The sequence below is a fragment of the Carex rostrata genome, chromosome 35 (genome assembly GCF_964058835.1).
Source record: "Carex rostrata chromosome 35, lpCarRost1.2, whole genome shotgun sequence".
Taxonomy (NCBI): Eukaryota; Viridiplantae; Streptophyta; class Magnoliopsida; order Poales; family Cyperaceae; genus Carex; species Carex rostrata.
In genome coordinates, this window is record NC_135952.1 from 2,727,261 (window position 1) to 2,741,697 (window position 14,437).

At 28.8% G+C, this 14,437-nt stretch overlaps 1 protein-coding gene across 1 annotated transcript; it reads right to left on the minus strand.

Moving 5' to 3' along the window:
• Positions 1–586: 586 nt before the first annotated feature.
• LOC144549461 (protein N-terminal asparagine amidohydrolase family protein) lies at positions 587–3,747 on the minus strand. The gene is made up of 9 exons (XM_078298205.1): positions 3,555–3,747; positions 3,268–3,432; positions 2,746–2,810; positions 2,546–2,639; positions 2,426–2,464; positions 2,031–2,210; positions 1,591–1,769; positions 1,261–1,380; positions 587–820 (listed from the first exon to the last, which is right to left on the minus strand). The coding sequence occupies exons 1-9, from the start codon at positions 3,609–3,611 to the stop codon at positions 712–714; spliced, it is 1,008 nt and encodes a 335-aa protein (XP_078154331.1). The 5' UTR covers positions 3,612–3,747; the 3' UTR covers positions 587–711.
• Positions 3,748–14,437: the final 10,690 nt, after the last annotated feature.

The following is a 14,437-nucleotide window of genomic DNA, read 5'->3' on the forward strand; positions in this document are numbered from 1 at the left end:
CACAAATTTCCTACATAGTTGATATTTAGCTGTATAAAGGGTTAAATACTACAGCCGATACGCATATTAATAATCATATATTACTTGAGAAATAAAGCGTGCTACCAAACTAAAATTGAGCCTATATCATGTCTCTATACCTTCAGTTGTGCATTGGAATTATTTTAAATTTCAATGATAGAATTATGCAACAATGCTGACAAGGTGAGTCTCAAGTGTGCTGAAATTTTCTCATGTAATCTAGGTTTACTGTTTCGAAGATGTTTCATTTCAGCTAGTGCGTTACAGTTTCATTAAAATAGGATATGCAATGCAGATCTGATAAAGGAAAAAGAAATTGGGTTTGGCTGGATTAAGCAAATTGTTTTGTGGAATTGTCAGAATAAGTTGGGTCTTAATCAATATTCAGTTCAACAGAGATTTTGTGAGTTCATGTCATCACAATAGTTCAACATGCATGCCCCTTATTCAACTAGTAATATAAATTAAACCATGAATTCTGTTGTTAGTAGTCATGTTGAAGAAATAAAAAAAAATAAGCAAAGCAAACAAGTTTACATTCAAAGCAGAGAGAGGTTGCAATGTTCACCAAATAAGTTGCTACCTATTTCCAAATCAAATCTGAAGGATGGAGATGATATTCTCTCACTTTTCTCATGTATTTGCACACATGAGCAAAATAAAGAGAAACAAAAAAAAAAAAAAATGTGACTAGTCACATTTAAACCATGTTCCATCATTGTTTCTTTGAAAGACACGTGGTTCTCCTCGAGGGAACGTATATCTCCAATCCGGATGCTCAATTAAGTATCTCTCTTTCCTACCATATCAAATAAAGGAATAACATAAGCTCTTTCCGTATGAAACTGTACTTGGATGTCAATTTTTACATTTTTTAGAATTTTTTCACTATTTGTTAGATGTGTATAAAATTGCTTGATCTAAAAGATTATGGACCATCAAAAAGTAGTGATTTTTAACCTACCTAAAAAAATAGAAAAAAATTCTCAAAAATATAAAATTTGGCCTCCAAGTAAATTTTCATTTTGAGATAATGTTGTGTCGTTTGGATTGACTATTTGAAATTTAAAATTTGATAATATAGATCCATAGAATGGACTAGTATGCGCTATGCATAGTACCATAGCCTCACTCTGAAATAAAGTATATCTAACAATAAAAAATCATCAAATTTTAATTTACTACAATGACAATATCATCACCATCAAATAAAAAATTAAGAAATGCATGATTACTAACCTTCTTTGGCATTCTACAAAGTGAGGCGGCTCGGCGAAAGGAGATGTAGAGCCTTGCAAGAGATATTCTTCATCCGAAAGTTGGCTTTGTGCAAATGCATACTCACTCCAAAACAATTTCCTGTAAAGTCAAAAAAAAAAAAAAAAAAAAAAAATTACAGTTCAATATTTGCAAGTCTGAAGGAAAAGCAACCAATTAAATTCTACCAAATTGGTCCCTTAACTTCTATCCAAATATGTATGAATTCTATGAAACAATTTGGTATGTTCAATTCAAAAGTTTTCAAAGGTGATTAGTCATTTAATGAAATAATCCTATAAGATGTTGTACCATTTGACACAAGGGATGGTGAAATTGTCACGCCTTGTATCATATATGTCTAGTAGCTTTCCTCTCAAGTTCAAATCGTCAGAAGAGGCACCGACAAGTATCCTTCTGACAATCTCATCTGGAGACCTCGCACCGTTTTCAAAGCATGCTGGCAATACCTGGCCTGTTCTAGTCTCCACCTACATGTCATATCACAACACTGGTACAATATAGAAGGTGAAGTAAAATAAAATAAGGTATGGATACAAGCACAACTTGTATCATATTTACAGTACCAGTCCTATTTATAAATAACCCATGCATTTAGGGTTTCAACAAATGAAAAAAAAAAAAAAGGTTTCATGTCAGAGCAGAGGCAGCACCATGTATAGTGAATGGGGGTCAATTGACCCCATTCATTTTTACTGGTAAATACTGGTACTGAAATCAACTGAACGTACCGAAAGACCACTAAAAATCGGACGTTCATGCCCATTTGAATCCGTCTCGGTATTATGCCCCAAAACAAACAACAAACGTAGATGAAACTTTTCAGGTCTGTTTTGAAGTGCCGTTATTATCTTGTGGCATAAGGGATAAGAATACCCATTTTCGCTTTTTGTTTTCCTTCTATGCCCCTTCTGCATAAAAAAGAGAAAAATATTTCTTTCTTAGTACTTTGTATTCCAACTATACCCTCTTAGAAGTTTACAGCAATTAAACCTTGTGTTATATCACTAACTTACAAACAAACTGGTACCAGTACAGATACTGGTATCCATGCAAAATAGACCAATTTGAAGGATTTCAATTCAAAAAACAAATTTAATGGTTAATAAACTGGATGGAATCATACTTTACTTGGAGAATCATCAAAACTACCAACAAGGTAAACCTGAAATATAATAATAAAAACATTAGAGAAGAGGAGAGAGAAAGATATCAGTTTCAGAGAGAGAGAGAGAGAATGACATACATCTAAAAATGCTTCAGGATCATTAATTGATTGTACCATTTGATTGAGTCCTTGATCGACAACTTTTGGAAAATCAATATGGCCTACGCTTGTTCTAAATCAATAAATAAAATAACATCATAACATAAGTCTTTCGTTTTTGTCATATTTACATTTTTTTTTAAATATATAAAATGCTAAGCTTAGGGTTTATGACTAACAGTCCATTGTTTCTGTTGCGAATTACTAAGCCGACACAGGTAGTTGCTTCATCTGTTCCAACTGTCTGTAAAAGAAAAAATAATAATAATAATAAACAAGAGGGAATTTCATGTACAACCCTAAAAAAATTGGAAATTACATATTTTCCCCTCTAAAATTCAAGATATCATATTTACCCTTCTAAACTTCAAAAACTCACAAAATTTATCCATTTTCATGTTTAGAACTCATTTTAAATTTACAAAGTACCTATTTTACCTTTTATTTTAAACTAGTAGCATGTTTCAGAAAAAATGCTAGCCTTCTAATTGGTCGGTTTTTTAGGGCAAATGAATCATTTCTCTACTTCTGACGCTTAAACTATCATATAACTAAATGGCACAGTGTAAGCGTCAGAAGTAGAGAAATGACCAATTTGCCCTCGGAAACCATCCAATTAGAAGTATGATATACTATAGACTCACAATTCACCAATTTAACCCCAATTTTTTTTTTCTTTTCTCAAGGGAGGAAAATCTTACATGGACTAGTGCCGGGTCGACAGTGGCGAACTCTCTCTGGAACACATAGACATTCTTCATGTGGGGTCCACTGTCAGAGATGGTTCTCTCCTGTTCAGATTTGAACTGATTGGAGGCTGATAACAGTGTTGGGTTCTCTAATAATACATCTAATATTTCCCTTTCCTGCATGAAATTGAGAAATGAAAAAAAAAAAAGTTTGGCATTTGTATTGTTGTATTCATGATTCTTTGAAATAAACTTCTCAATTGAAAAATTGATTCAAACCAAGTAAAATTTGTTCAAACCTGAGACTGCAATGATGAATTGGCAAAGGAGATGGGTTGATTATCGATCAAAATCATCTTTTTTCTCTCCTCCTTTTAATTTTCTTTTTCTTCTCTCGCCGATAGGGGTCTACTAGTATTGTTGACGTTGACAATGGTTTAACAGGGTAAAGATTTTAACAGAGCAGTTTTGGCTTTGTGCAGTGCACTAACCCAATCACCTCTTATTAAAGAGCAGTTTTGATTCTATGGCTTTGCACTATAAGTTGCATTTTAATCTTGTGTTTGGATTTTTTTTTTTTTTGGTGATGATAAAAATTTAGCAAATATAGCAATTGATGTTTTATTGCAACTTTGCTTCCTTGTATTGTTTATTATCATTATTAAAATATCAATTCGTAATTAGCAAATAATCATGAGACTGAAGCTATTTTTGGTTGGTTAGAGTTTGTTACTTAATTTATAACTCAAGTTGTTAAAATCCATCAACCATATATTAAAAAGTAAATTAAATAATATTAAATAATTTGAAAAATAAAATTAAAGCTAGATTTGCATTATGAAAACATCAAGCACAAGTAATAAAAATGTTTATATTGAGGATGTTTTTTATCAGGTGTGCAAGAGCTTCCCATGTAATTATTCCAAGATAATAGTTTGAAATATTTCTTGAGCTCAAATCCGATTTCTTTAAAAGATAATTAAATGCATTTTTAAAGTTTATAAAATAATCCATTTTATGTTTTATTATAGAAAAAAAAAACCCGATGATCTAGTGAGTATATCATGCAATGTTTATGTCAAAGCATAGTGAAAGCATTTTGGAGTCATTGAAATATCATGTTTATACATATTTAAACGAACAATTATATTATAATGATTGAATAAATATGTTGTGTTGGTCTATTTATATTTATCTTTTAATGTTATTTAGTTTTTAACAACTATACAATTTATTATATATAAAATACATGGAATTCAAAACATTGTTTTTCCATATAGCAGAGATAATCAACTACCTTCTCATTCACTTCAACTCAATTCTTCAGAAATAGTGCAAAACACTTCTAATGTGGAAGATTGAAATTAAAAAACATACACATATAATATATATTTTTTCAGGCAAATTGAAACGAGAACTAGTATGATTTCTTAATATTAGGTGCAGCAATTATACTTAAGGCAAATTGAAAACTAATGAAATTACAGAATTATTTTCTTGAGTATAATTGCTGCACCTAATACTTAATATTTTTTCCAGTGCAAAACCCTTCTAATGGGAAATATCAAAACAAAAAATCTGTGTGTTTTATTAATATTTTTTGTATGTTATTCAAATCTAATTTTTAATATGACAAACATGTAATAAAGAATAATGATAAAAAAATAATTAATATCAAAATGAATTAAGCAATTGTAATACATGTGCAAGTTGCATTAATTTTTTTGTGTTTCCATTATTGATTGTTTTTCTTTAAAGATAAAAATTTGGCAAATAGCAATGTTATTTGATGTTTTACTATGACTTGGCTTTCTTGTGTTATTTATTATCATTATTAAAATATTGCTAAATGGGGTCATTGTAATTAAAGAAGTAAATATATAAATCGATAAAAAAAAATGGACAGTTCAACTTTTATATTTAAAAGTTGTGAATCATTCATTTTTTTAAACGAAACTTAATTATTGGTTTTTTTCTTATTCACTTTTCAATGGAGAATATATTTTTTAAACTATCAGTGTGAAACTAAATGTTAAAAGCAGTATGTCTATTTTTCTTTTCATTTTGGAGATAATTTTTTTACATCTTTGAAGACATCTTCTATTTCTTATTTATGATAGAGAAGATCAAAATTATTACCAAAAAAAAGTTTAAAGAAGGAACATAAAGGTATAATAGGAAATAAAAATATATAAATGATCTGAAATTAACAATGTGAGCAAAATAGAAAGATTGACATCAATTTAAGGAGTATTTAAGATAAATTCAAGTTTTCTGACAGATTCAAGAAAAATTAATAAGTGCTTAAAAATTAACCCTTTTTTTTTTAAATAATGTTGCCGTAACGATTTGAGTAATAATATTTTTCTCATTTTTCTGCACAAAAAAAATGATATTTTATGTATCAAATTGCGTGCTGACGTCATCATAGTGACGTCTTAATCATACTTCGTGTACAAAATAATTTAAATGTTGACAAGAAATGCTTCGGAAACTGATGTACAAAATAATAAAATCACTTGAATGGAAACAGCTCTTCTATTTGCAGAAGAAAATTAGAAATTGATTTTTTTTTAATTAATAGCACTGTTAACCGTCTCCAAGAATTCACCCCAGTTTTTCTTTTAGAAATATAAAAAAAAAATCGATTAACAGATTGATGGTTTTCTTTCTTAGTATTGGTAGAGAACCGAACTAATTATTCAGTTCACGGTAAGGTTAGACATCACTGACAACACATATCGCGTAGAAAAGAAAGTGATTGAATTATCGCTTTTGGAACAAATTGCAGAAGGATCGAAGAAGAAAAGGGGCATGAAATCTTTTTTTTTTTATTTTTTTATTGTCATCATTCGTGTAAAGATGTGACGAATTAAGGATGGGTAAAACCATTAATTCGATCATCGCGCACTTGAACTGAATTAATGATTTGATTTTTGCTATATTTGATGAAAAAAAATTTATTCTTGACAGAATGATTTTTTTAATATTTAAAATAAATTGGCACTTATAGATGCTGCCAGAATCGTTGGGTACAGGATAAGTTAGTTGATTATATTAAGCAAATTCTCCCTGTAATTATTTTTTAAAAAATGCTTAATTGAACAATTATTTCTTTTCTTAGTAGATCCATTTGACGACTATTCAAGCTAAATTAGTTAAATTGCCTTGATATTATATTGTGTTTCTTTTGAATATGTTTTTGGAGGAGGGTCCAATATCTCATTAGACTTTATATTTTTATTTTTAAAGTCTAAATTGTCGATTCAAACTGCTCAACACGATATTTATACAGAAATATACTTGAGAATGAAATTTTTGAATTTTTTTTTACTATTTCTTATGATAGTTACAATATTATTTTTTTTTAACCATTCAAAAATAATGATTTTGTATCCATCTTAAAAATAATAAAAAAGTTCCAAAAATTATATCATTCCCAAATATATTTTAGTAGATATCATGTTGAGTGGTTCGGATCGACAATTTGGACTTTGAAAATGAAAATACAAAATATGAGTTATGATAAAGTATGAAAGACACGAGGTATTCGAACCCATCTCATTTAAATATAGTATTTTCAATTTTTAATTAATATTGACGTGTGGTTTTATTATTTTATACCATCATAATTGATTTTCTTAGATTTGAAAATGAAATTAGTTATATCTCAATTTCAATATTCACAATAAATCATCTAATTAGATGAACTTGCGACCTCTCATACAAAACAAGAACATCTTAATTAACCACTTAATTAAAAGTTAGTTCTCTATAATTGAAATTATTTTATAATGCAGATTATAAAAATTAAATATGCTGATGGCTATCTTTTTCGTTAAACATGATTGCTAACAAAAACTTTCAAATATTTAAAAATTATTTTGTTAGCAAAATTTTCCAAATATTTATGATAGCTGGCTTAAAATAAATATTTGGTAGTTGCAAGTTGGGTGGCTGCTATTGCTCGACCCCACAATTTAATTATAAGCTTAATATATTTTTTTTATAAGTAAGATACCTTTTTTGCATAACATATTTAATTGCTTTGTCTTGTACATGGGCAATGTTTCGGATCTACATTTTCTATATTTACATTTTTTTAGTGCATATATAGTATTAGTTATATACTCATCATTGGGTTGTTTTGTAAAAGCATATTTTGCTTGTATTAATCTTGTTCGAATCTATATATGAAGAATTTCTTAATGGTGAAATTACCTCAGATCTAATATTGATACCAAATTACTTTAAATTAAACAATATATGAGAGGCATGCATGCTAACAATCGCTGCACTGCACCAATGAGATGTTGACACATATGCTTGAATCCTTTATATGTAAAATATTCAAAAAAATTGAACATGAATTTACACCTTTTTGAAAGTTTACAAATGTAGAATGGGGCACAATTAATTTTACAAATATTTCTATCATATTCATATAATTTTTCTTTCAACAATCATTCACTTGGTGTGAGTTTCAGGTCAATACATTTTTAACATGTCTCAAGTCTAAAGGTTATACACATTCATTTCATAATTTTGAAATGAATGCACAACGAAAATCATGTTGATATAAAAATGTGTGAGAGAACATATAGAAAGTGTGCAAGAAACACATAATTATTATTGTTGTTGTTTTACATTCATATATAAATCTCCTTTATCAAAATATTGATCATTTATTGGAAAATTTTAGGATTAAGTACTGGTGAAAAGTACTTTTTTATTTACCGTTAAGAAAACAACTAATATTAAAAAGGTTTACAATAGGGTTTTGAATCAAAAAAGTATATACGAGAAAAAAAGAGGTGTATCGAGAAAAAATAGAAGTCAAATCGCACGAGGAAAGCGACAAGCGAGAAAGACAAGAAGCAAGAGCGATTGAAGATCCACGAAGGGAGATTTGGGACGTTGGCGAGGCGAGGCGAAGCTGAGGATCAGGCTCAAAATGGAGAGATGTGCACGAGATGTTTGACGGAGGAGGGTCGGCACAAGGCCGGCAAGGAGTCGCCGGAGGGGTTTGCTCGGACTTGGTTTTTTTTCTTTTCTTTTCTTTCTGAGAGAGAGAATATCGTCAATGTTGGATTGGGGAGAAAAAATGGGACTGGAGACGTCCTGTTCCGAAAATTGGAAATTAATCTCATCGCTGATCTGTACAAATCCTAAAAAGAATTCAACAATTCAGATTATAATGCACAAAAGAGCCAATACATTGCAATGTTTAGTAGTCCATCCCTCTCTCTCTATATATGTAATACTCAAAATGAGAGATTGGAGAGAACTAAATTGATTTATATGTTATATATATTTTATATTTCAATATCATTAAAAATCTTAGATTAAGTATAATATTGTAGCCACATATTTTACCATGTGATAATCGCTATACTATAGGTTGTGATGGTCAAATGTGTAACTATTGTTTATTACAAACACAAACTTTATAGATAGCCTCAGCTTAGATAAAACATTTGTCAGTATTGTTCATTATCTGCTCTAGATAGATCTGATACTCCAATTAAGCGAAACTTTATACTATTAAATTATCAATTTGATCATAAATTTTATTTTTATTCTAGGTGTGGGTACAGTTTAATTACATAATATATATGATTTATTACTTGAACAAAAATAATGAACTTGTATCACTAGTCATCGACCCCTTCTCCCATGCACAAAAAAGAACAAACAAGATACATGATATGTACTTCATGAAACTTGCAATAACTTTGGTTTTGTATATGCAGACAATATTATAAAACTTTCAAAGTTAAAATATTAATCTAAAATTTTAATATTGTACGGACAACTTTGAATTTTCGTTTCTAAATATTGTTGGTTACCATCACACGTCTTAATTAAATAAAATAGAAATCAACTTGTTGCCATCAATCATTCTCAACTATTTATTTATTTTTATTTCAAGCTCTTTTCTTCCGATCCAAACGCAATCTTCATTAATATTAATATTTTATGTAGTTACAAAAATCTCTGTTGTTAGAATTTAGAAATATATATGTGCCACCTACGATATTTTTATTATAAAAATAATATCATGTGCTGATGATGAGCCTAGGAAAAGTGAGGTTCTAATTAAAGGCCCTTTTAATAATTTAAAATATCTCACCGTTTTAATGAAATTTTTTGTTGCTTTGTTAAGTCTCTAGAACAAAAATATGCTTATCATTTAATTAAGTACATATTTAACAAAAAAAATATGCTTCCCATGTGTGTATAAAATTAATCAAAGAAACAAAACATGAAATTGTAGCTCATCAAAATTGAGAAAACATGGATCCAAATTCATTGAAAAAAAAAGTGAACTTCCATGCATGTTCATGTAATTGATAGTATAAAGCATAAACTCAAAGAATGAAACAATAGAAACTGATGAAATAACAGAAAAAAAAATAACAAATTTGGTAGATTTTAATTAATTCAGGCAAATTTATATGATTTAATTTGAGGGGAAAACAAAAAAAAAAATATGAATAACAAAATTTGCAAAAGCTATTTCAAAACATTGCAAATTAAGGAGAACAACATAATATATGAGATTTTCCTACAGTATAAACATTTATTAATTGCTCATAAATTGATCACATTCTATATACACAAAACATTTTCAGAGAGTTGCAAGAAAAATAAAAATTAAAAAGAAAAGAAAATATTACATCAAATAATCAAACAAATCCATCTACAAAACTAACCAAATAATCTACAAATCCAATCCTTCTAATTAAATACTAAACCAAATTACCCAGAATAGGATTAATTAATTACAGGCAGCAACACCATGAAACTATATATCATAATTTTACCCTTAATTAATTAATTAGCCACCCAAACTTCAAATTAGTTCTTGATTCATTGAAGAGGTGGCAAATTAATTAACAAGATATTCTTGTTATGGTACAAATTAAGTAGATAGAAATCTCCTCAAAAAATGAACAATTGCTAGGAACTAACATGAAATAATGAAGATAAATCACCAAAAAATGAAGGTTGAAAGAATCCTTCTACTTCCCCTTCTTCTTCTTCTAAATAACTCAAATACCCTCCACTTGAGCTCCCCTCATAATTATTCATCCATTGATCCTCACACTTCACATTAATTTTCTCCTCTTTGACGACTTTGTCATGGATCGCAATGTCGTGTTCTTGGTGCGTCTTTATTTTAGGGTTTGAGTTTGCAGAACTCTTGGATCTCTTCTTGTTGTTGATGGTCGGTTTGCCGGTGAGCTTTTGCACAAGATCACGAAAGTTCGTGACATCGGTTTGTATGATCTCCGGTGCGATTAGGTGGACAACACGTATCTTTGGTTTTAGCTTTGATATGGAGCGAGAAGTGTGGTGCAACGGTATTGAGCTGATCTGTCGATGCCGGCTTTGATGGTTTGAGATGGTTTCCTCCATGTTCTTCTCTTCTTTTTTTTCCTTTCTTTTTTTTAGGGGTTGTTTGAATGGATGAAGATTGGAGACAGAGAGAGAAGGGGTCTATGTATAGTTATGAGAGAGAGAGAGAGAGAGAGAGAGAGAGAGAGAGAGAGAGAGAGATGTTTGGTGGGACTGTTGAGAAATGGAATTATATATATATAGGGGCTAAAACGATAATCTAGGGGGGGTTAATTGGTAATGAGAGCATTTTGCGGATTAGCACGTGGTATATATTTATGTACCTTATCTATTAGTTAAGAGAATAATTAATATGGTTAGAAAAGGTTTGTTGTGGTTTTGATACAAAATATAGGGTTAAGGATATTAACAGTGTAATTTTGACTTCATGCAGTGCACAAACCATATATATATTGTTGTTTTGATTCTATAGTTTATATACTGCATGAAGTCAAAACTTCTCTGTTAAAAAATTTACCAATATAAAAGGAACATGCAGTGCATGAAAACATTTTTTTATGAGATAATTAAACAGTGAGAATTTTAATTGTGCGTTTCTCTGATGGTTAGTATTTCATGATTTTCAACTATAATTAATACAATACACATTTCATGATTTGCTCTGATGGTTCATATCTAATTGTACTCGATCAGCGGATCAGGTATAGGTATTGCACTGGATCCATATTCACCTATATTAATTTAAGGGATAATAGTACTTTAAATGGCAAAATAAGAGATACCAATCTCAAGAAGTTTAGAGAATTAATTGTATATATGTATTACTGTTTAGGATAGTTGGTAGTTGGTACTTATGTTGAGTACTATATAGTTTTTTTTTTTCTACAGAAGATATTCACTAATTAATATAAATTATAACAATATTATTTTTATGATCAGGAGGGTTAAAACGCTTCATGTTTTCCATGTTTTGTCATGTCTCACATTTTTTATCTTTATTTTTAAAATTCAAACAGTCGATTCGTACCGGTTAACATGATATTCTTCATAATAAAATGTGTTTAGAGATCAAATTTTATATATTTTTTTAAATAGTTTACTATTTTTTTTTAGATAGGTACAAAATAATTATTTCTAAACCATCTAAAATAAGAAGACAAAAAATTGAGAGATGGAGCAATTTGTATAAATGAGAAACTTTTAACAATTGAGACCAAGTTCTAAATAGCGCACTATAACATTTTCAGATTATAAAAGCTACGGCGTTATCGGCATTATAGCGGCCCTATATGAGCATGGCGTTGTTTTTTATCCATTCCTCTATGACGCATTAAACGCTATTTAAATCTTTGATTGAGACAACAATGATAAAGCATAAAAAATATGCATATGTTCTAACAATAATAATAATAAGTAACAATTACCATAGAAGATCTTGGTAAACATAAAACAAATCATCATAACGATTGTCAGTGTACTTCATTTAATTATTACATGATTCATTAAAATAATTAGGATATAATAGATCAAAAATATATAGTATATATGTGTAGTATTACTAGGCCTACGGCTATTTTTAGAAAAAACAAATTAATTGTAATACTATAGAAAAAAAATTAAGTGCTAATTAATAGACATGTATGATCAATCACTCTGTAGTCATGGTGTACACTAACACTAATTCATTAATTAAATTATATAGAATTAAAGATGTACCTTCCTTTTGAATTTTGATTAAGGCGTAGTAGGTAGGCCAGTTTCCTCCTATCCATACAAATTTATTAACAAATTAATTAAGGTGTTCAATTAATTAATTATGAGAAAGATCAAAGCTGTCACCTTATTATTAGATCCCCAAATTTGTTGGCTCTAAAGTCAATGTTCCTTTTTCTTTATTATTTTTTCCCCAATACATTGCTTAATTAGTTGAGTGAGTCTATGGTACTATGCATATCACGGGTTGTTATCGTGCTACGGCTCTATATTAGAGTTTTCAAATCTTAACGGTCGATTCGAACCGTTCATCTTGTTCTCCATATTAATATGTGTTTGGAGACCAAATTTTACATTTTTTGAAAATTTTTTACTATTTTTTCAGATATTTAGAAAAATCACTTGATCTGAAAATTCTGGACCATCCAAAAACAGTGATATTCAATAAATCTAAAAAAATAGTAAACAAATTTCAAAAAATGTAAAATTTGGTCTCCAAATACATATTAATATGGAGAACAAGATGAACGGTTCGGATCGACCGTTAGGATTTGAAAACTCGAATATAGAGCCGTAGCACGGTAACAAATCGTAATATGCATAGTACCATAGACTCACTCTAATTAGTTTCTCTATTTCTTTTGGATGATATCTAAATGGATCAATCATCAATGTATTAGGGTAAATTTCGCTGGAGACCACTAAATTGTGAGGCACTTAAAATTTGATTTGTCCTTTTTTATCACTAAATTTTGTTATTTATCACAATCAAGTTACTCTATATTTTTTTCGTTCAAAATGTTAACGGAATATTTCCATTATGTCCAAAATATTAACGGTTTATACTCATTCCGTCCAAAATGCTAATGTAATGAGCATATTCCGTCTAAAATACTAACAGAATGAGCATATTATATCTAAAATACTAATGAAAAAGTATAAAGTGATTTGATTGAAACAAATGACAAAGTTGAGTGACTAAAAAGAGACAAATAAAAAAATTTAGTAACCTCCAACAAAATTTACCCAATATATTAATATAACACTTTTTGCTTCATGTATCGCATAAATTATATATAACGATGTTTTGATTATATAATTTGTGCATTGTATGGATTTCAGAATCATCCAATTTGGTTTAGAATTCGTACGCTCCGCTTTTTATTCTAAATGATTATGATGAACCTCTTTTTTAACAAAATATGAGCTACGAAGTAAGGATTTTATTTTACTTTACGTTCATATCTCTGTTTTGAAAGACCAAATAGTCGATCCGAACTGCTCAACATGATATTTCATATTGAAATGTGCTTAGAGACCAAATTTTTTACTTTTTTAGAATTTTTTTTACTATTTTTTTATATAGGTAGAAACTCGTTGTTATTGAATGGATTCTAGACTAAAAAAAATAGTGATTTTGAAATATTTTTAAAAAATAGTAAACAATTTTTTAAAAATTAAAAATTTGATCTTCTAGCACATTTCAATACAAAAATTATGTTAAATGGTTCGGATAATTTCTTTAAAATTTTAATATAAAAAATATGAACATAAAGTAAATCAAAATCCTTACTTCGCAACTTACCACAGCTCAACTCTCTCTATATATATTCATATTGCATGCCAGAGTTATTTCTCCGAATTATAAAAATCCGGATTTGGACTATATAATTTTAGAAACTTGAAATGCTTGACATGATATACATTCGTTTTATATATTATTAATAGATATAATGTGTAAATAAATCAATAAAATTAAAAAACTGTCCAATCAATTATTGGTTTTTGGCGGCTGACTTTAACATATTTAATTAAGATCAAACAAATCAATTATTTCCAGTTTTAATATGTAAAGGTGGGTCGCTAATTGTAGTCCTTTATCATAAGTGCAAACCCTTCAAATTTTAAATTTACATAAAATATTTTTGTTGCAAGAAAAAAAAAGTATTTTTCCTAAAAAAAAAATTGATAAAAAGATAATGAGATGGTAACATACAAATGTGAAGAATAAATAGATAAAATGGGTTGGAAAATCACATCTAGCATAATTACCAAAAATAGTATTTTATTCAAAACTCAATAAAAAATTTCAAGATTGTCAAGATTA